At 41.5% G+C, this 24,695-nt stretch overlaps 1 protein-coding gene across 5 annotated transcripts in view; it reads right to left on the reverse strand.

The window, feature by feature from the left end:
* BCAS3 (BCAS3 microtubule associated cell migration factor) overlaps window positions 1–24,695 on the reverse strand; it is a 1,702,410-nt gene that overhangs the window by 1,304,215 nt on the left and 373,500 nt on the right. For all 5 annotated transcript variants that reach the window (XM_082245731.1, XM_082245733.1, XM_082245734.1 and 2 more), the window contains exon 11: window positions 12,591–12,761. In XM_082245731.1, the coding sequence (XP_082101857.1) occupies window positions 12,591–12,761 (171 nt within the window). The remainder of the gene's footprint in view (window positions 1–12,590; window positions 12,762–24,695) is intronic.

A 24,695-nucleotide genomic window follows, 5' to 3' on the forward strand; every position in this document is an offset into this window, starting at 1 on the left:
ACACAAGTGAAATGGCCAGCAAACAGCAACGGAGAGGAATATCCATCCATCCATCCATCCATAAGGTCCGGTATCTCAATGCTGCTTACCCACAGCCAGCTGGTAAGAGGCTATTGCCTTAGTCTGTCTTCACTTGATATCGGATATTGCACCTTTATTGCGGAATCTTTTAAAGACTGTTACACAGTTTCATAAAGTCAGAGACTGTCATTTTACACGATCTATGTTATTTGTAGCAGTTTTTATTGACTTTAATGATTTTATAACTTTTTACACCTTTGTGAATTCATTAATTGGTCCATGTTCATAGCTCTTTCAGGCCACTGTGGACTTTTTTATATATGCAGTGATTTTTGATCACATACAGAGAAGAGAGCGCACTTTATTTTATTATCACCATTGAACCCAGCCAAAGGATCTGAAAGCAGTCCAGTGCTTCTTGGGATTTAGCAACATTTACAGAGGGTTCACTAAACATATTTTCTCTATAGAAGCCCCTATCATCTCTCTTACTAAATAAGGAACGAATCCTGCTCTTTCGCCTTCCGGGGGGCCATCTGTGCTTTTCAGAAACTCAAATCTGCACGCATTTCAGCCCAGTTCTGATCATCATGAAACTTAATACCTTGGATGTTGGAAAAGAAGCAGTTCTCTCTCAACTAACACCCTCTTTAAACCAGTTACACCCATGTGCCTACTTTTTCAGAAAATTCTCTAATTTGGAGTTAAACTATGGTTTTGAGAACTATGAACTTTGGCTGCCAAGTTTACCTTGGAGGAGTGGACAAGTCACCCATTTGTGATTTATGCCAATTGCAGAAACCTCAAATGTTATCAATCAGCTAAATGTCTTAACACTCATGAAACCTGTCGGCTCTTTTTTTTTTTTTTGGCTGCTTCAACTTTAATATTACCTACTAATAAACTTTGCTTCAACTTTATTATCCCCTACTGGGATCTATGACTTCCAAGGCAGCCCCACAGCATTTTGCCCCCTACTCAAGTCCTAGACATCCTTTTCCCTTCTTATCAGCAGCTCAGTCTTGTGCTGCTACCAACTCACCTGTGTAAATGTTATTCATTCCATTCCACCTCAGTCTCAAGGTTTTTTTTCCCATCAAAATAGTTTATTCAAATTGCAGAAAAAAAAAAGGGGTGTACAAACTTTGCTCTAATGAGCGCATGAAAAGATAACGTAAACATTTTGAATAGCCTCATTAACACGTTGTACAATGACAAGACGGGTAAAAGTGTCTACAGCACGGGACACATAGTGTAACCATGTGAGCAACAATCAAAATGGAGGTAACAGTGCATATACAGAGGAATGGAGTAGCCCGACCCGCCCACGGGGTCGAGCCCAGTCGGGCTCTCCAACACGTCAAAACCGGTAGTGCGAGGGAAAGAAAGAAAAAAAAAGAGAAAGAAAAGAAAAAAAGGGGAGAGGGAGGTAGTGGGCAGTGAGAGGTGTTCAGGGAAAGGTCCAGAGGGTACAGAGAAGGTTATAGGAAGAGACGAAAGTGGAGGGGAGGAGAGGAGAAGACCGCGGAGGGAAACGCGCCAGGTGCGTGCCCCAGACACCCCCCCCCGGGCGACCCGGGTCCACCATCTCTGCAGGTACGTCCAACCTATGCAAGCGGGACCGCCCCCATCACTTCTGCGTACGTCAGTAAGGATTTAAAAGCAGACCAGCATAACCATGAAATTTGTGTATTCTATCCTGGGATGTAAGAATCAGTTCCTCCATTTCTTCCGTTTTGTTAATTCTAGAGAACCATTCCGCCGGAGTCGGAACATGCGTGGATCTCCAATGTATGGGAATGCACATCCTGGCAGCACAGTCTCAAGGTTTTATCAGAAGTTCAGGACATCCTGGTATCACCAAAACCCATTGGCAATGGACTTTGTTTAGACCTCTCTCCCTTAGGTGTGCACAGTCATTTGGGTCACTGTGGATCGCTTTAGAAAAATGGCACATTTTGTACTCCCCTCCTCCAAATCACTGGACAAGTTATTTCTACATGAGATATTTAGACTCCACGGTGTGTCCCAGAACACTGCCTCAGTCAGAGGCATGCAATTCATATCCAAATTTTGGAAAGCATTCTGTTCTCTCATTGGCACCAGTCTGTCATTGTCATCTGCATATCACCCTCAGACTAATTAGGCAGGCTGAGAGCACCTATCAGTTCCTAGAAACTTATTTCTGATGTTTTGTTTCTGTCAAAATGAAATAGTGCTCTACCTTACCTGGGGCTGAGTTTGTGTACAATACCAGGCCCTTTTCAACCACAGGAGCATCTAATTTCTTTTCTGTTTACAGCTCACATCAAGTCTAGTTTTTTTTTTTTTACATTTCCTCAAATATTCCTGATGCCAACAATACGTTTATACATTCTTTCAAATCTGGAAAGCTAGCCTGTCCTCCAGTTTGATCTACCAGAAAAACTTTGTGGAGAACCTTATTTCTCAAGCCCCTAGGGTTAATGCAAAGTTTGGGTCTAATGCTCCATTAAGAATGTAACCCTCAAGGTCCCTACGCAAAAAATGGTTAATCCGTTCTCGTAGGGCCATTCAACAGGTTAACCCAGTCTTTTTCAGACTTTAACTTCCTGCTTCTGGCAGGATTTCCAATGTTTTTCACGTTTCTCCTCTAAAGCCTGTTCAAAAAAAAAATGGTCATCTCTTCTCAGTCCCCACTAATTGTCAAAATTCAAGAGGAATATGTAGTGGCCCATAGCCTGGAACTGACTCCAGCGCCTTTTCCAGTGGAAGGGTTTTGGCCCGAAAGAAAACATTTGGGTACAATCCATCTCAGTCCAAACATGGAAACTTTTCAGTAATTGTATCGCCTTCACCCTGACAAGCCTGCCTTAAAGCGTAACTCCACTTTTGTTGAGAAAAAAAACATTCCCCTCTGGCTGATATATGTACATTGCAAGGATTTTAAAAAACTTTGTTGCAGATTTCTACCTTTTGTTATTCAAAATAAACCCCTGTTTGTTTCTCTGTGCTGAGTGGGTCAAATGGGAGTGGTTTCATAATTATTTATCAGCTGTGGCAGCTGCAGGGCTCTAATGAGGAAATCTGTTGGGCCTGCATCTCTTTAGACCTGTTCCTATTGGGAGTATCCCACAAAAAATTACATTTTTGTTGCAGGCAATGCCAAAAATCTGACTTGTATCTTAGGGAGACTTCTGGGGAAAACACAAGCAGGAAATTATGTTTCTAGGGTATGGTCAGTACACATTCTGTGTACGAAACAAATCCAGGTAGCCATATTGCATTGCATTTTCAGAAAATTACAGTTGCAGATTGAAAAGGAAAGGTCATTTTTAATAACATTCAATTACAATATGATTACAATATGATTTGTGTCGCAATTGTATACGCTATATTATTTTATATCTATTATTATATTTTTATTCGCTATTTTTTTTCCCCACGAAAGTGGAGTTACACTTTAAATTGGTTGTAAAGTCAGAAGGTTTTTATCTTAATGCATTCTATGCATTAAGATAAAAAACATTCAGTGTGCAGCAGCCCCCAACACCAAATATTGATTTCTCTTCTGTTCATTAACTTTCCATTTTGGCAACTGTAAAAAAAAAAAAAAGTGTGTGTGTATATACAGTATCTCACAAAAGTGAGTATACCCCTCACATTTTTGTAATTGTTTTATTATATCTTTTCATGTGACAATACTGAAGAAGTTATACTTTGCTACAATGTAAAGCAGTGATTGTACAGCTTGTATAACAGTGTAAATCTACTGTCCCCTCAAAATAACTCAACACACAGCCATTAATGTCTAAACAGCTCACAACAAAAGTGAGTACACCCCTAAGTGAAAATGTCCAAATTGGGTCCAAAGTGTCAATATTTTGTGTGTCCACCATTATTTTCAGCACTGCCTTAACCCTCTTGGTGATGGAGTTCACCAGAGCTTCACAGGTTGCCACTGAAGACCTCTTCCACTCCTTCATGACGACATCACGGAGCTGGTTGATGTTAGAAACATTGCGCTCCTCCAGCTTCCAATTGAGAATGCCCCACAGATGCTCAAAAAGGTTTAGGTCTGGAGACATGCTTGGCCAGTCCATCACCTCTACCCTCAGCTTCTTTAGCATAGCTGTGGTCACTTTGGAGATGTGTTTGGGGTCGTTATCATTTTGGAAGACTGCCCTGCGGCCCAGTCTCCAAAGGGAGGGGATCATGCTCTGCTTCAGTATGTCACAGTACATGTTGGCATTCATGATTCCCTCAATGAACTGTAGCTCCCCAGTGCTGTCAGCACTCATGCAGCCCCAGACCATGACACTCCCACCACAATGCTTGACTGTAGGCAAGACACACATGTCTTTGTACTTCTCACCTGGTTGCCACCACACACACTTGACACCATCTGAACCAAATAGGTTTATCTTGGTCTCATCAGACCAAAGGGCATGGTTCCAGTAATCCATGTCCATAGTCTGCTTGTCTTCAGCAAACTGTTTGCGGGTTTTCTTGTGCATCATCTTTAGAAGAGGCTTCCTTCTGGGATGATAGCTATGCTGACAAATTTGATGCAGTGTGCGGCGTAAGGTATGAGCACTGACAGGCTGACCCCCCCCACCCCTTCAACCTCTTCGGCAATGCTGGCAGCCCTCATACGTCTATTTTGCAAAGTTCCCTCTGTCCCTCTGAAGCCTCTCTGAAGCTTTTATGGTTATGGCTTTGACGGCTCTCCTTCCCGTCTTCTGGTGCATGAGCGGCGCCAGCTGGACCGGGCGTACTCCAAGCGGCTGACCCTGTGACGGAAGCCACCATCTCCGGGAGTCTCGGTTCACAGGAGACAGAGTGCACCTAGACAGCGAGCGGGAGTGCAGTGATTCACTACAGATAGCTGCTGACGTCCTGGGGTTTATCGATGTTTTGATGTCCCTACATTAATCCTTTCATGTGAGTGTATTATTGACAGTTTTATCTTTCATCTTAATAAACGGTGTTATGCTAGGGCGGTCGTGCGCTCTTTTCTTTTATCCAATTTTCTTCTATTTTCCAAAGACAACCTCTGAATATGATGCTGAGCACGTCCACTTAACTTCTTTGGTCGACCATTATAAGGCCTGCTCTGAGTGGAACCTGTCCTGTCCTGTTAAACTGCTGTATGGTCTCGGCCACCATGCTGAAGCTCAGTTTCACAATCTTTTCAATCTTCCTATAGCCTAGGCCATCTTTATGTAGAGCAACAATTAATTTTTTTAGATCCTCAGAGAGTTCTTTGCCATGAGGTGCCATGTTAAACTTCCAGTGACCAGTATGAGAAAGTGAAAGGGATAACACCAAATTTAACCCACCTGCTCCCCATTCACACCTAAGACCTCATAACACCAAGTCACATGACACCGGGGAGGGAAAATGGCTAATAGGGCCCAATTTGGACATTCTCAATTAGGGGTGTACTTACTTTTGTTGCCATAGCGGTTTAGACATTAATGGCTGTGTGTTGAGTTATTTTGAGGGGACAGCAAATTTGCACTGTTATGCAAGCTATACACTCACTACTTTACATTGTAGAAAAATGTAATTTCTTCAGTGTTGTCACATGAAAAGATAGAATGAAATATTTACAAAAATGTGAGGGGTGTACTCACTTTTGTGAGATACTGTACTTACCTGAGCCCCCTCTCTATCCAGTGATGTCCACAAGTGCCTCAGCCATCTGGGACTCTCCCTCCCGATTGGCTGACACACATCAGAGGCGCCATTGGCTCCCACTGCTGTCACTCAAACTCAGTTAACCAATCAGGAGAGAAAGGAGGTGAGGCCAAATGGCAGATTTGTGTATAAATGGACACAGGAAGCTGCAGCTCCGTTTGGGAGCCCTCATAGCAAGCTGCTTGCTGTGGGAACACACAACAGGAGCGAGGGGCCAGGAGCTCCAGTCAGCGACCCCAGAAGAGGAGAATGCCAACAAGCCCACATAGAAAAAACGTTAAGAAGACCTGACATACACAGAGAGCAACTTACACCCATTTTACACCCGAAGGTGGCAAGAAAGAGGGGGCCTAGTTGTCCTCTTTGTAGAGCCTAACTTGTGAACAGCAGCCCAGCAAACAGGTAAACAGGGAAACAGATTTCTACTGGAGATTTAATAAAATGTATCTGCAAAGCTATTCATGCAATACCATAAGGCTGTAGGTAACAGTTCTGATTAAGGCCCCTTTCACACGGGCGATCCGATCCGCCTGTCAGTTTTTCAGGCGGACCTGATCGGATGCTCCATGCATCCCTATGGGGCAGAGGATGTCAGCGGTGACATGTCCGCTGACACCCGCTGCTCTCTGATCCGATCCTGTCCGTGAAATCCGGACGGATGGAAACCCTATTTTCCATCCGTCTGGAGGATCTGATCGGATGGAATTGAGTGAGAACAGATCAATCCCCCGCTGAGCAGAACGGTTTCCGTCCGGTATGAAAGAACCCTAAGGGCAAAAGAATCTGTAGAAATGAAACTAGGGTTTTGGGCCATGCACTTATCCAGACAGCAAGACTGCCATTAAAGCAATCGCAGGTTGCAAAACAGGGTCCGCTAAGGAAAACAGAGCTTTCAAAAGGGCCTCTAAACTCTTGTCTACCAGAACTTAGAACATGGTATTATACTCCACGGGGGCCGTGAGGGTCCTTTTTTTTGAAAATGTATTTTTATTGGAAAAATTTAGATGTATAGGTACAAAACATAGCCTTTGGCCATTCCCTGGCTAATACATAAAACATAGAACTACTATTAACACCTACTATTATAGAACCCCAAAAAAAGGGGGAAAGAAACAACACACCTTCCGTACACCTTGCTCTGTCAATCTCTTATAAAATCACTTCAAAGGTTGATGAATTATAAGGAGATTCCTGTTCCCTCTCAACCATCAGGATAATGTAGCGGAAGAATATTAACTCGTGTTTATAATCCTACCAGAACAAATGTAATGTAAGTGCCTGCAGAGGAATACATTTGTTCAAATCATAAACTAAACCTTATCAGGGGGGAATGAATTCAGTCTGTGGACTCCTGATCATTTGTTGTACACTCCAAATCTGTCCACAAGTGCCAGACCTTCTCAGATTTCCTAGAGCAACCCAGGGACAAATAGGTTGCTTTGTATAGAGGTACAACCTTATTGATTAAACATTTCCAGAAGGACAGATTAGGGGCTGTGTCTGATTTCCACTTGAGCACTATCGCCTTCCTGGCATAAATAATAAGAGACCCAAGAGAGTACGCATCGCCCTACTAACAGCCAGAGACTCAACTAACCCCAGGAGGCAAACACCAACTTTTAAAGGGACCTGTATAGTAGTTAGGGCAGATATAAACCGGGTCATTTACCACCAGTAGCTACTAATCTGAGGGCAATCCCAAAAGATATTGGCAAATTTAGCAGGGTCAATAGAGCATCTCCAACAGCAAGAAGAGGAATTAGGCTATATACGATGTAGTCGATGTGGTGTAAAATAAATTCTGTGCACTATTTAAAATTGGTTAGCTGGTCTTTAGTCGATCTTAGTGCTTGAAATGGGCTGTCCCAGAGATCTTACCAGTCTTCATTGTCCAAGTCCTGCTCCTTCAAATGCCATGCAGTTAGCAGGGAATCTAGTCATACATGAACGGAGGGAAGTAGTGACTTGTAGATCACAGAAAGTGTTTTTTTGATAGCGTCATCTCGAAGGAGAACCTCCAAATCGTCCTGCTCCAATCTAAGCAAGGAGGACCCAAATGTGACGCTGCATAGGCATGTTGGAGTTGCAGGAATGGGAAGAACGCATTAGGCAGTGAAAATTTATCTTTCAACCTATCAAATAGAAATAGCGCACTCCCATCACAAATATCTGAACGTTATCTGATTCCCTTACCAGCCCAAAGATCGGGGTCTGGTAAGGAATGAAATTCTGGTAGCATGGGTTTGAACCAAAGCAGAGTTGAAGGGGACCTTTTACCCCTCACTATATTTGGGTTTAGTAATGACAGCATGCCAGGCCTTAATAACTGCCCTCATAGCTGCTGTAAGGGGCGGGTGAGAGACTACCAGACCCCTGTAGAGGAGATTACAGAGGATCTCATAGGATCCTGAATGCACAGCTTCTAATACTACTGAGGTATTTGTGTCATCAGAGATAAGCCAGTTATGGGCGTGGGTAAGCATGGCTGCAAAATGGTAGGTATGAAAGTCTGCAAGCCAAGCCCCCTTGCATCCAAGGTCTCCATAAAATGAATTGCCATAAGAAGGAGCCTATAAGTGAATCTAATTGTTTGAAAAAGGATTTCGGTAGCCACTCTGGGGCCTGCCAAAGGCTGTATAATAGAACTGGAAGGACTTTCATTTTAATTATCTCCCGATAAAGGATGAAGAGAGATGTGACCAGGCTTTCAATATCAGTTTACACAACTGAAGAGCTGGGGACAAATTAAGATGTCTAAAATCCTTAGTGTTGGGAGAAATATTGATCCTAAATATTTAATAGTCGTTGGCCATTACAAAGGACGTGAGGGTCTTGTTAAGACAAGAAATGTCAGGACCAACCACAGAAATCGCCCACTTACACAGAAAAATTTCCTCAATAAGATACTGTTGAGTGAACTGTTTTAAAATCTATCCTGAGTGAGGCCAGTCCACATACAGAAGAGACTTTACCAAAAAAGTGGATTAGAAAAGTCTTGGCTGGATAAGATAATTTAGGAGATTCCATATTGGATGCCTTGGGGGGAGCAGACTCATATTACTGCAATTCTAAACAGGAGCAAACAACATTAATAAGTGTAGTGTAGATATACAGTAGCATCCTTCAGCTTAGCTGAAATCTCAGCTACAGGTATGTCATTCTGATCAGATTCCTCAGAAGGAGAGGGATCGTTTTCCATTACCACCTCCTCCTCAGGTAATGAGTCTTGCTCAAAGGCAAAATCAGAGACCAATTCATGAGGGTAAGTCCAAAGGGACACGACTTTGACCCCTATCTTTGGCCTCATTAGGGCAGAAATTCTGCTCATTAAATTTGAGATTGTGGCAAAAAATTATTTTCTAACTAGAAAAGAAAAAGCTAGTGTGGCCAATGGACCTGCAGAATGGCCAGAGGAGGACAGGGAGTCAGAGTGGGGACAACAATCAGAGGAAAGGGTACCAGGGCCCTGAATGATTGCACTACTGCCTCCAATGGAGCTAAAAACTGATCCTGAGTTAGCAAGTCCATCTGACCCTTACGCTAAGTGATTGTAAAGGAAAACAAGGTAGTGCAGGTGCAATACATGCATGAGACTCGCAGAATGCACTACATTAACACAGGCGAGCTGTTTAACACTGGGCTCACATAAGTGCACTAGGTGCCACTCAGAGGGGACATTGGCACTTCTGGCTCCCCACTGCGATCACTGGAGGGCTGGTCAGCAGCTCCCACAGAACCTGGAGTTGGCCTACAGAATTTTGGCACCCTGGGCAAAATATTTAAAGGGCCTTCACCTTGTATTTACCAGGGGAAATTAAATAGGCAGGAGTAATAGAGGATATACCTCATCCTTATTTTGCCCTCCATAATGGTCATACCCCTGTAGGGGCTTAAGGGACAGGGCTCTGTTACAGACAGACCACAGTCCTGGACCTGTAAAGCAACCTGCAGCTAACTTTGGACATTGCAAGGGGAATGCCTACAGCCAGATTCAAAGCACAAAAGCAAGCCGGTCCTGCATGTCCCATCCAGCGAGGTTCAGGTACAGTCCCTTAAGGCTCTGCCAAGGAGTAAGTGGAATGAGGGAGAAAAGATAGAGGAGAGAAGAGGAAGAAATAGACTGGTTAAGAAGAGGCATAGGATCCTCTTGGTTGCGGGTATGGAGGAGCATAGAAGCACAGCGTTGTGTCACAGTATTTTCTGGCTTTACAGACATTTTTCTCTCTAGTCAATAGAGTTTCTTATTCTTGGATAAATGTGAAACTCTGCCAATAGAACCAAACCCTCTTGAACCTATCTCCACTGCTGTATTGTATAGTATCTAACCATTTTTCCATTAGGTTGGAAAACAAACATTGGCTGCAATAACTAAGTATCAGAATTTAATTTTTTAATTGTCTCCTATGAGAAAGGGGAATGCAGATGGGTTGTCCCCTAGTTATATACCAATCAGTTTGTGGATATTTGACCTTACATCAATTATGAAGCACAGGACAGTCAAAAAACTCTGAAGCATAGCGCCCAGTGCTAATAACATCTCCAGCATTGTGAGGATGAAGAGGGAAACATTTTATTAGAAGTAAGGATCCTATACAATGTTGAAAGGACTTGGATTATCTCTCTGTTCCAAAGTCAAGGAGATGGTCTCTGTTTCAGAGTAAAGACCATCTCAAGGTCCTTTTCCCATTGTAAGATAAAGAAAGGGTAGGCTGCGTTAACTTCCAGTGAGACCACAACAAAGCATGCCTAAGAGACCCGTCCCCAGGTAAAAGTCCTAAAAAGGTGTCATCTTGGGTGGGGCTTCATGTTTTTCTCTATAGAGTAGAAATAAAGTGTTTCCTTGGCTTTCCACAACTAAACAGGTGGCTCTATTGTGTGTTGAATATCTAAGGTGGTTTTAACACCCCCAGAGGAAAGAAAGTGTTTGAGCATGAATTAGTTGTGGCAAATGGGTGGTAAAACCTAGGTTTTTCACTACCGGGGTTAAGGTGGATCTTAGCTTTCTTATAATATGGCTATGGAGTTTACATGACCACTGCATTAATTCACTGCTGCTTGACAGATAAAGGGGCTGTGGACCCAAAAGTGATGTTGAGTTAAGAGGTGGAGTTAGTCAGCTTTTTAGATGTCTCAAGGACCGGAGGGGCACCATCTGTCTTCTATAATTCCTGGTCCTGCTTTTGTCTACCTTGGACCTTTAAGTGTTTACAACCACCTAGGGCTGTTGCCACTATTCCTGTTGTAGTCTCCATATTATATAATTCCAGCAAAAAAGATTGGCTTCAGCAGGTAATGATGATAGGAGGTTTAGTTCCCCAGCATCCTTCAAATTTGAAATATCACTTTTGGGAAAAAAGACCATTTTTTGCTCATGTATGCACAAGTAAATACATGTCTGCACACCAGGCACAAAACAACACGTCAAGGCTTTTTTTTCTGCAAATGAAGTAATTCAGCTGGACTTTCAACTGTAGAACCCACTATAAATGGCCTTATTGCATGTTGAACACATGTGTATAAAACTGCAATAAAATGTGGTAATGTTGAACAATTTTAGAAAAAAATACTTAAATGTGTAATGGAAAGAGGGGATATATGGCTTAAGAGAGAAATTTTTAAATCTGTATATAAAGTATAGTATATTAAGCAGCTCTGCTTAAAAAAATGAAAAAATATGATATACTGTACTTAAAAGTTCCAAAGTTTTATTTTATCATAAAAGTGATTAAAGTATACACAAACCCCTTATAATTATTTTAAGTATGCACTCCAAAGAGCATTAATGGCCAGTTCATGGCCTCTGTGTGATTAAACAAAGAGTTGCATTAATGTAAAATAAACAAAGTTTGACTAAGCAATTTATCACCCCCTGTTGCCGTGTTAGAGTTCACAGGTTCAAATCCTAGTAAAGTCAATTAAGCATTTATAAAAAGGTCATTCAAATAAATAGCAGCTGTAAATGTGCATTATAAAACCAGACAGACCCGAAGACAACATAATTGACTGGGATTAAGAGTGTTCTACTATGGATTTATATGGGCTGGGACATATCCAACCATCATCTCATGCCATAATTTTGGTAAATTATTCTGAGGCTTCAGGGAGTCTGTACAATAGAAAATAAACACACATTTATAGACTTTAAAGAATCAGTACACCCCAAAACAAAAATTAGCTCACTGTGCATTCGATAACATTGAAGAAATAGATCTGTCAATAAAATCCATAACTATAGAACAAACATAGGAACTGAGATACTTTGTTCATGGTTATGTAGGCTGCATTTACAGGGTTACTGGACAGGAAGTTAGATGTGAATTGGAAAAAAACACTCCTTACGCAACAACCTAACAACTCCTACTATGGAAATCTCTTGAAATGTTTAAATACTAATCTAACCATGGTACCAAAATTACATAATTTATGCACTGTATGGTGATCCTTTAAAATGAGTCAAGCTTCAAATTAAATTTTTACTACAAAATATTCATAAAGAATTTAAAGTGGAAGTACACCCTTTTTGTAAACTTGTACCTGCATGTAAGCCTATAATAAGGCTTACCTGTAGGTACTTTAAATATCTCCTAAACTTGCACTTTTTAGGAGATATTCTTACTGCATGCAGTCGCTGATATCACTGGCAATGAGCTCTAAAGGGATAGCATACCCATGTCAAAACCAGATAGCCTCTTCCCCCTCCCCCCCATAAAGTGCCAAATGTGGCAGTGGAAGGGGGAGGGTACAACAAGTGGAGCTTCCCCTTTTGGGTGGATCTCCTCTTTAAGTCATGAATTGAGCATCTCATTCATAGAGTGGCTTGTCCTACTATCATCAGCTGAACAGATAAGTGTAATTAAAAGTCAAAGGTCAATTTAAAAGTGGCTTACCTGTCCTTCAGCAACAGTTTCTGTGTCAATGATAGTAATGACTCCAGGGGCAAGAGGACTCCGTCTGGAATTGCTGTGAGATGACAAGTCTTCATCTGAGGAACCAGCAGGCAGTGTACCAGTAAGTTGGGTAACAACTTTCCCAACCATCGTAAGGCCAGTCTTCAGAGTCTGTGAAATCAAGGCAGATAAATTAAAGAAAGCTATAACAGGCATTTACAATTGCTTGCTTATAAGTAGTAAACTTAACATTTTAAAGTAAAATTTTATGTGCATATCACCAAGAAAGTTTAGTCCTTTCTTTATAAATGTTAGGAGCACTAGAACAAAGTACATAAAAAAAAAAAAAAAAGCTGTACTCCATGCAGATAAAAAAGTCACAAATGAAAAAGACCTCAACTGTGGAACCTTTGACCAAAAAGGCAAGCAGAGGTAAAAAGGACTGATATATAGCTTTTGGTAGAACTCAAAGTAGAGGTGAAAGCATATCCGTGTGTCCCAGAACATGGGGTGCAGGCTTATCCTGATACCAATCCAGAAGGCTAGTAACTGTAAAAAGGAAATAATCACCACTACTCCCAACCAGCCCAGGTAAATAAAATGATAAGGAGTGGCCTAAAGCCTACATGTTTCCACCCCACAATTTTAATTGAGCATTGGCCTGGGGAAGATGGTAGCATTTCTGGATCATGTAGATATGGCTTCTTCTTTGCAAGATAGAGCTTTAAGTTGCATTTTGAATGGCATGGTGAACTATGTACACAGACACTGAATTTTGGAAGTATTTCTGAGCTTGTTCATTGATGTCAATCACAGAATCATGCCTGTTTTTTTTTTTTTTTTCTTCAAATAATAATTTTATTGAAAAATTGTGCGGTTATCATGTCCGTTTTTAATGCACTGCTGTCTGAGGGCCTGAAGATCCCAGGCATCCAGTATTACGTTTTGGGCTTGTCTGTTGCACACAAACATTTCTTCAGATTCTTTTGATGATATGAAGTACTGTAGATGATGATACTGTAGATTTAAAGCCTTTGCAATTAAATTTTACATTGAGGAATAATATTCTGAAATTGTTGTTTTTAGACACAGATTTTCATGGATTGGTGAACCTCTGCCCATCTTTACTTCTCTGACTCTCTAATGTTCCTCTTATACCCAATCATGTTACCAACCCTTGCCAATTAACCTAATTAGTTTCAAAATGTTATTCCAGCACTTCTTTGTTAGTACCATTTACTTTGCCTGCTTTCTGTTGCCCTGTCCCTATTTTTTTGAGGTGTGTTGCTGCCATCAGTTTCAAAATTACCTTATTTCTTTTTTCTTAACCACTTGCCTGCCGGGTACTTATACCCCCTTCCTGACTAGGCATATTTTCAGCTTGCAGTGCTCTCACACTTTGAGACCGCATTCACACTAACTTCGGGGGGCGACCTGTGAAGTCGCGTGCAGCGAGACTTCGGCACGACTTGCACGGACTTCACAGAATGAATGTCTATGCAAGTCGCTCCAGGTTGCCCGAAGTAGTACAGGAACCTTTTTCTAAGTCAGAGCGACTTGTGTCGCTCCTATTAGAATGGTTCCCGTACCACACAACGGACCGCGACTTCTCAGGCTGACAAGTCGCCGGACAAGTCGTATTAGTGTGAATGGAGACTGAGGGCCTGATTCATAGTACGGCGAATTGGCGTTTCGGCGTGATTTTGCGAAGCGGCGATTATTTAAGTCTGAAATTGGCATTCAAAGAACGGCGGGCGGAAAATAGCGCCTAGTGTGAGATTCATTAAGATGCAATATGGTCAGAGCGCGACTTAAAACCACGCCAGCTAAAAGCTCGACTAAAGTTTAGCCAAATTTTCCCCTGTACCCCCAAAAATCCCAAATCACTGTGGAAGGTGTGGAAGTCAATTTGGAGATGACTTGCGTTTAAAAAATCTCAAAAACTGACTTAGAAAGAGAGATATCTGCGAAAGTGTGGAAAGGTTAAACAGCTCCTCCAGCCGCGAGCTGCGAACTCGCGAATGTGCGCATGCGCAACGTCAAATTGGCTAAAAAAATTTCGCCAGCGCGATTTTGGGTCAATTTTTTTTTGAATACCGCTTGCAAATCCGCTGTCTCGCCCATAGAAAATGGCAAAAACCGGCGGAATTGGAAAAACATGCACACTTCCAACAAGGGATCCTTTAGTAAACACCATCACATTCCATACACCTTTCCTGCTAACTCCGAAATCATAGCAGTCAAATCTACAGTGTTTATATAGAACCTCCACATTCTCTGAAAAAACCCACAAAATATTACATTGGGGAATTGGTCGTCAGATAGAAAAAAAATAGATGTAAAACATATTTCAAAGAAAGATTATTAGCATTTCACACATATCAAGGAAATGTCACAATTTTGACAATATTTTATGTGTTTCCAAAGAATGTTTTTAGAAATATATTGCAAATACTACCTTTTCTTCCATATGGGTATGGCCAAGTGTTACCATTTTACTACACATTTAACTGAAGGTATATATATATATATCCCTTATACTTGGCTAATTAGCAAAGTATGCCCAACAAACAAATAGAGCTTTAGCTCACAATATTGCTACATATTGACTTTATGGGGCATCTTTTGTATTTTGTTCATGTCTTTGGATTAAAAGTTTGCTGATACACATGCCTTTTTCAAACATGAACAAAATTAATGATGTCAACATTTGGAGGATTGGAGATATCCAAGTGTTGCCCATACAGAGGGCACCTTCCGGATTCGAACTTACAAACCTACAGCAGGAAGGCAGACTCCCTAATCATTGTGCTATTTCTCAGTGAGCGTTGGGTGTTTTCCTCATGCCGTCAAAATGCTCACATGGGAACAGGGGCCATTGAACTGAATAGGATTGGATTTTTTGCCTGTTTTGGGAGCTGATCCTTGAGCTGGACAAATCCCCCTCAAACGCCCCCAAACGGGCTACGTTCACATGTACGTGTTTGTGGTCTGTTTTTGGGGCTTTTGTAGGTGATTTCATATAACAATGCCTGCCCAAAAAATGCATGTCAAAACGCCTGGGAAAACGCCAGCCAAAATGCACATAAGAACGCCTGATATAATTGCCACGCCAAATTTAGGGATGTTCATGAGTGATGAGTCAGATTGTTGGCTTACATATCTGGTCAATCGTCACAATCTCACTTCTCAAATCCCAAAAGGTGTGTTTCAATTGTTTCCCTAAATATATATTTCTCTCTCTCTCACGTAATTGTATATATATGTATGTATTCCTGTATCTAAACATTCTAAATAATGACTAGCAAACTTCAAGAGAGAATTTTTTCAATTCACATATACTATACACACCTACATACATTTCTATTCCTCATTTCTATTTCCCTTGTTTTGGCAACTGAGCATGCTCCAAAACACACAGGATACACACAGTTAATTTTTGGACTGGGCGTTACCATTCTGGGTGTGTTTGCTTGGATTATATATAGCTCACTCAGACATCAGGAAAGATTTGACCTACGAAGAGGTCCAATATATTTGTGTGTCACATGTTTTATGGGTAACATTTTTGGCCCTTTGTTATTTATGGAGGTGAGATTTGGCTGTGTTGTGTGTTGACTCTCTGTAAGTATTTATTGCTGTTAACATAATTCTGTCAATCTGCACATGCATCTGTTGATTATGGGCTCTTTGTCGATGTATATGGTCTAAATGTTGTACAAAGGTTGTTTTGGTTTGAAAAATACAAATGTAATAAACAGCATGTTTCCAATTTTTTTTTTAAAATGTCTTCATGTGTCTAAATAAAGTTTTCTGGTGTCCACAAATGTATGTATTTGTATTTCTTTTTCTAAGTTAAATCTGCTTAATGGTTGTGTATGTTCACTATTCGCGAATTCGCGAATATACAAAACCGCGTTCTCACATTTATACATGAAACCGGAAACGAAACTTTTGCTGCGTGCACACGTTTCCGGAAATTGTCCAGGCCCTGTCGTAAGTGTGCATCATGGCTCCTGCACTGTTTACAGACGAAATCGTGGCATTTGTGTGTAAGGTAAGGAGGGGGTGTGAGTGTGCAGGGTGCGGGATGGGGGATGGGGGATGGGGGATGGTGGCAGGGTGGGTCGCTTATCTAGCGGGTGTGCAAGAAACTTTTGGTCTGCTGATCTGCGCATGCACTTTCTGCCTATTAGACGTGATCTAGAAGCTTCCTGTTATAGAAACTTCCTAGATGTGAACCTGTTCCCTATATATATATATATATATATATATATATGTATGTGTGTATATATATATATGTGTATATATATATATATATATATATATGTATATATATATATATATATTATATGTGTATATATATATATATATATTATATGTATATATATATATATATATTATATGTGTATATATATATATATATATATATTATATGTGTATATATATATATATATATATATATATATTATATGTATATATATATATATATATATTATATGTGTATATATATATATTATATGTGTATATATATATATATATATATATTATATGTGTATATATATATATATATATATATATATTATATGTATATATATATATATATATATATTATATGTATATATATATATATTAATATATATTATATGTATATATATATATATATATATTAATATGTATATATATATATATTATATGTATATATATGTATATATATTATATGTATATATATATATTATGTGTATATATATAGATGTATGTATGTGTATCTAAAAAATATATATATTAGACAATATATATACTATGTATATATTATATACAATATATATACATTAGATACATTATAGAATGTTATATACCATATATTAGTGTATATAATAGGGAACAGGTTCACATCTCTGAACTTTCTATATAGATATAGATAGGCATACCCTGCTTTAAGTACACTCACTTTATATACAATCGTGAGTAAGGACACAGCTTGTTCAGCTTGCCATGACACTGCTCACAAACCATAAGTGACAGGGATAACAAACTTAGGGAGCAACGACAGGGTACCCAGGTACCCAGGACTACACCATATCCATTTTGTGGCTGGCCAGCTTGCCTAGGTAATCTATCATGTCATAGTCCTGGATCCCCTTAACATGCTCCCACATGGTTTGGGAGTAAGGCTATGTCAATGTGGCCAAAATTTACAATGGAGCTGGTGTATTTTCATGCATCGAGAAAAGAAAAAAGGGATTGCTTCACTTTAAGTACATTTTCAGTTTCCATACATGCCCTGGTCCCATTGTGTACTTAAAGTGGGCTATGCCTGTATATAGATAGATTTGATTCGTTTCAACTTTTACACAAAATGAAACCCAATTATCTGTGACAGATTGCTCTGACGCTTTGGAATCTATCTAGATAAAGACAAATGTATTGACCCTTTTCATATATGCAAGATTAGAAACATTATATTCCCTAAATGCATAATGCAAAAAATTATTGCCTTACATACATCCATACACACTGCAAGCTCGGCCCCGTTTGTCTTGTCTGACACTCTTACCATCATAAGCTGGATCTGCACACAGCAGCTAATTGGTTCACCTGAGATGGAATCAGTGATCACAAAAATCTGGAATGGTCATGTCTTCAAAGGATTGCCTTGAACAAATCACCTCTAAAAGAAACACATGAGTGTATAATCACTTGTCTCAATGGATCACATTCCCAACAGACCCATCTCACACTGCCATATGATAATGAATGGGGGTGTCCATTGCAAGTTAAATACACCCCCAGATCCCATTGCTTTGTTAATTTACAGATCTAACTGGAATCTGATGGCACTGCTGTGAACCACTATGCCATCAAATTCTGCTGGTGACCTTTAAAAAGGATTATGTGTGATTGTGTGGATAATTATGCCACCTTAAATTTGCATCTCCCACATACCATGTGCAACTCTTGCAGGAATTGTGAATCAAGGATAATTCAGCACAGCTTAATGAACAGACACATTGAGGAGTGTAGGAACACACCGTCAGATTACCCGATCACACTATGGGGTTTTAACTCCTCCATAATTTTGCCACTTTGGAAACCAAGTGCTTACTTTATGTATACTTTTTAGACGGAACTACAATTTCTAGTAGGGTGATATCATTGCATGAGATTTTCCCTCACTTCCTGTCTTAGTGTCACCAAGACAGGAAGTGAGGGGAATATCACTGTGGGGAAATAGCTTGCAATTGTTGCCTTATAATGTCCATAGTATATATAAAAGGAAAGAATTGCTGGCTGTATCCCCACGGGAGATTCCCTCACTTCCTGTCCTGGTGACACCAAGACAGGAAGTGAGGGGAATATCACTGTGGGGAAATAGCTTGCAATTGTTGCCTTATAATGTCCATAGTATATATAAAAGGAAAGAATTGCTGGCTGTATCCCCACGGGAGATTCCCTCACTTCCTGTCCTGGTGACACCAAGACAGGAAGTGAAGGGAAATCTCCTGCAATGATATAACACTGTTACATGTTCTAGTTATGTAGCAAACTTAAGAATATACAAAGCAAACATCTTTTTTTTTCCATTTTGGCAAAATCATGGATTCATTAAAAAAATATCTTTGTTTGTCCCGTGGCTTGCAGGAAAAACATTTTGCCTTGATTCCACCATCAACACAGACAGGGGAAACCCTCCTGCGGAGCCATTGTGTTCTCCTGGTGCTGCCCCTGCCAGGAAAACACAGTGATTATTGCTAGTGGCTACAAGAGATGCTAGCGATAAGTGTGTGTAAAATCTGACAGACTGGTTGTACGTTGTCCTCCAGGTGATCGACCAATCAACTTGGGTACCTTCAGCCTGGCCATACACAGTTTAAATCTGCATCTCAAATGAAGCAATCCCATTTACATATAACACTCCATAAAGGAGAATTGAGGGGCTTATCAGGTCTGCGTCAAAAATTAACAGCCACACCCAATCAGACAGCTCGTGTTAAAAGGGACCTGAAAAGCAATCTGCATGGCTTGCTTTTCCAAGCATTGGCTAGTTTAGTGAGCCTGGACTAATAACAGTCACTGTAATGCTACCCATACTGCTGTCCTTTTAACATGGTGACAAAAGTTGATACCTATGCTACATGTGTGTAAAGTTACTTGCACCCTGCTAAATGGACAGCAATAAGGTTGTAAATACAGTGACTGCCTGTCCCCCCTGATGGCGGCCCTGGGTGTGTCATGAAAGGCCAATTGAGAAAATGGCTATATCATGTAGAGGAAATCACCAGTGTGGGGCAACCTATGTCATGGAGGTAGATTTGGACATCGATGTATATGTATCACCAGAAATGGAATTCTTTGTTCTACAATATCTCAAAGACGACCTAGCATGTTATTTGAAGACTGTACTATTTTGGACATACTTGGACTCAAACATACACTGCTCTTTCCACAGCTCCTCCTCCTCTGGGGGTATGATAAAGTTTATACGCATCTTCACCAAAAGCACAAGATGATGTGTCGTCTCCGGATGAGGCTGCAGCGGAGATTTCAGTTCCAGGCTGATATAGTGGATCTGCAGCGGGCCTGGAGTGATGCCAAAAGGCGCTCACCCAGGCTCCTGCTAAAGGCTGTGGAGCAAATCTCCGGTAAGTAAAAATATACATTACATGTGACCAGATAGGTTACAATTTTTTGGGTAGGTGGACATGTGTTTAGCTATGCAACAACACTAATACCAACACCCCCCCCCCCCCCTCCCTCTCGCTCCTACCTTTCCTACCTCCATCAAGTGTCTCTTCACAACCTTTAATACTACTATGTACATTCGTATTTTTTATGTTTTTTTTTTTCTTCTGCTTCTAGCCAAAGCGGACGGACGGCACCCTCTTGTGATTTTGGTGAAGAAGGGGAGGAGGAGGACGGCCACACTCCAATATGCAGTCAGAGGCAGCGAGCCATTTGAGCAGCTGAAAATTGTGGATCGTAAGTAGAAAATAAAAATGTTAGAAATTTCTAATCTCTAATCACATTTTACAGAGCCCCCTTTACATCGGAGTCTCCAGACTTACTACACTGTAAGAGGGAAGTGTGAAGACTCTGATATAAGGAGAGTTTGGGAACCATTATTTGAGGGGGGAAGCTGGGGACTCTGGTGTAAAAGGGAACTCTGTGTTCCCCAAAGCTCCCCCATACATCTGAGCTTACAGAGACCCTCTTACACTTCCCTTCCTCAGTCCACCACAGTCAAGGGCACAACAAGTCCCACTGCAGAAGGCTACCTGCTTGGACTTGTAATCCTCTCTGTAGGGGAATGAGGAAATACTGCCTGCTATGCTAAGACTTGTAGTGCCCTCTGTTAGGGACTAAGGATTCCTCAGTCCTCAACATTCTAGGGCACTATAAGTCTCAGCATAGTGGGCTGTCATACCTCAGTCCCTCACAGCTCGGGTCAAAAACAACACAGTTAAACATCTAAAGGACAACTCCAAACAAAACTACCAATAATGGACAGAGTCCATATGCTCTATAATGTCAAAGACCCGCTACCACTCACCTTCCACCTCTGGTGCTGTCATTGTGTAGGGCAAAGGGCTCCATCTACACCATGTTTGGCTTTCATGTCAGATAGGCAGGACTTGCTCAGCTCCACTCTCTTCCTTGGCAATTGACTCTGGCGTCATTGTGGATCTTTCCTCCTCTAGAAAACCCCCAGGGGCCCTCTCCTTGTCCCCCAGCCACCCAGGGCCTTCTTCTCCTCCTCCTCCACCAACCATTTTCAGACTCTTCCAACTTCCCTGGGGCTACTCAACCACTTTGCATAGTGGACACAACAAATCTATGACCAGCCTGCAAAATATCAAGTCTGGGCCTGGTTACCTGTATGTTCCGGGTCCAGGGCGGAGCTCTCCTCCCAGAGCAACAACTGATGATAGCAGAGTGAGTTGACCGGCCAGTCACTTCCTACTGGTGCAGGTACACACCTACCGATTCCTCCACATCTTAGGATAATATGATCAGACGGCCAATCCCCAGGCAGAGAAGGAGGAGTAAGTGTCAGCGGACAACAGACACCTGGCAGACGCAGTGAAGGGACTGCAGCACACTGCTGCAACTTTTTGATCCGAGGATTGAAAGCAATCTTTTACTTGGGAGATTTCCCTGACTGCGCCCTTCGAAATGTTGGTGCTCCGCCACTGGCCGCAAGGCCCCTGTAGGTGCGAGGCCTTAGGCGCCCGCTTAATTTGCATGGTGCCCTCCTGTTTTAAAACATGGTCAATGCATCTCATTGGTGTAAGTGCACTTCTATGTTCTGAATTGTAGGGGCATTGAGTATGGTGCTAGCATGATGAGAGGTTACTGCCTATTTGTGTCCATAAATAATATATAATGTATTTCTTTTATTTTAGAAACCAGTGATCAGGATGTTGCGGCTCAGCCTTCTCAGGCCCCCTGTAAGTAATGTGGATGTGCTGGTGTGTTGTGTATTAGGTCGAACTTGGAGGAATGATTGTTTGTTTTGTTTTCTTTTGTGGTTGATGTAACTTCAGCAAGAGAGGAGCCTCAGGCAGGGCCGAGTCGCCTGGATCCGGGCCAGGAACAAACTGTTGGCCAAGAAGAGGCCAATTGGTCCGACTCGGATGAGGACCTGGGCTCTCCTCAAAGGGGAAGTAAGTATTCTACATGTGTTTGTGTGTTCAATGTGTCCTGGTAAATATAAGGGCTGTAATATATATATTTTGACATTGGGGTTTTGTAGCAGCTGACATTGAGGATGTTTGTTGTGGAGGACTGGGGAAGAGGGGCCACTGCTTACCCAGTCCACTGTAACTACTACCTTCAATGTTTCCAGACTACTTTCTGTGTGCCTTTATCAAATAGCTTTTGTTCAAGGATTGTATTTGTGTCTTTGTGTTTCTAGGAGATACAACGCCATCCCCCCATGAAGGGACACCATCCCCCCATGTAGGGTCTCCCCCATCCTCCCCCACTCCAGGCTCCCCTGAACTAGTCTGTAAGTACCTAAAATTAGATTCTCACATGAATTGTGTGTGCTAGGATGATGTGTATCTAGGATAATCTAAGTTGGAGTCAAAGCAAGTGTAGTTTTGCTATATGTGACAGGAAGGTTGGTCATGAAACACTCTTGCTTAACCTTCATGTTTGAAAGGTGGTTTTGGGGAGCTTTACAGGACATGTTATCTTTTGTAAGTTATCTCAAGCCACCCTATTCTAAATTGGTGTTAGTTTCTCTACATTGGAAATGGTGTGCTTTGTACTTGTAAATTTTTAGGGGACATTGTAATTTAATCATGTCCTGATTTAGTCAACACTGAAAATGTGTGTTTGTCAATCTTTCATAAATACTCTTCCTCGGTAATGTACCACATTCCAGTTCACAATTTGTGTTCTTTTTGTGCAGTTTCTCCAGAGCCAGCCACGCCATCCACTTCAGGGGCCCCAAAAAAACCTGATGATGGTAAGTTGTGTGCTTTTCCAGTAATGTGTCTACTTAGTAAGTGGAGAAATGCTAACTGTGTATGTCCCCGCTCAGGCTTCAAGTTGTTCTAAAGGCAGCGGGTTCTTTATGTGAATGCATTCTATGCATTAGTATTCCAAGTGATAGGTGTGCATATTCCCCCTAAGACTTACTGGGACCATTTTTTACGGTCCAAATGTTTGCACTAATACTTGTCTGGAACAGACTCCCCCTCCTCCTTAACTGAGGTGACAGCATGCCAATATTGCCTCCTGATGCTGTCACTCCTAATCATTGAGACCAATGGAAGGGAGGGGGGCAAGGCTGGCTCACAGCCTAGTGCCTGAACAGGCACAGGGTGCTTGGCTTCATCTCATGTGCCTCCATAGCAAGCTGCCTGCTGTGGGGTCAAACAACAGGAGGGAGGTGCCTAGAGGTGTGTACAGGGGCCATGTAAAAAGGAGGATTGTTATTTCTCTTGTCCCCAAAAACCTAGAGAGTGTAAGTCTAACCTGATTAGTTTTCCGCAGCCCTCCCAAAATGATATGTTTCCAACACTTAGAACAGGCAGGGCTGAGGCACCAAAAACATCAGAAAAACACAATCAGCACAAAAGCAGGGAGTACGTATCCTTAACGCTACAAGCTTCACCCAGAAGAATGACGCTTGCACTGTACAAATCTGCATCACCACCATATCAATGTCTAAATAAAACTTTCAGGGAAATGTGGAGGGGTAATGAGTGGGTGTTAGAGCGTTTTCATGACTGCGTAACCTACAGTTAGCGTGAGTCCATTTGTTGATAAACTTTTTCTTCTCTCTTAACACAGCTGGGATGGCGGAAAGGAGATCAGGGGAGCAGACACATCTGCTCCGTCCAGAACTGGCCCTCAAAATTCCTAAGGGTGAGTCTCTACTATGTGTCAGGTTCAATCTATAGACAGTAAGAGTGAGAGAGAACGCTCCACAGATTCCAATGGTGATAGAGATAAATGTGTGCACATGTATCGTGTTGACCAATTGAACCCAAAACACCTTACATTCTTCAAAATGATTGCTTGTGTTTACATGCAGAAAAGCATTTTACTTAGCTTTGGTGGAACTGCTACTAACATTCCAAGCCATCTTATGTAACCTTTTGAACAATTTGCTGTGAAAACGGAAAATTTATATCAAATACTTACCGTAATTTTCCTTTCCTGATGGACTCCATGGCAGCATACGTATCGGGGTTTGGCCCCGCCTCCAAACCTACCCATAGGACCTCACTCCCATAAATCTTTGCTCCTGTTCAGCACACGTGTTCTGTAACTATCCTCCACAGAAATCCGGGAGGGGACTCCTGCTGCCATGGAGTCCATCAGGAAAGGAAAATTACGGTAAGTATTTGATATAAATTTTCCGTTTTCCTGACAGACTCCATGGCAGCATACGTATCGGGAAATAACTCGCCGTACACACAGGGTGGGCAGGTGCTGAACAGAAAAGTTTTAATGCATTTTGTCAAACAGACAGGACTTGCAAACCAAAATTCACAGAAGAAAGAGCCGCTGGCTCAACACAGTAATGGGATAAGAAAGTGTTAATAGAGGACCACGATGCTGCTCTGCAAATGACTTCAGGAGCCACAT

This window comes from Pelophylax lessonae (assembly GCF_965119305.1).
Source record: "Pelophylax lessonae genome assembly, chromosome: 2".
Lineage (NCBI taxonomy): Eukaryota > Metazoa > Chordata > Amphibia > Anura > Ranidae > Pelophylax > Pelophylax lessonae.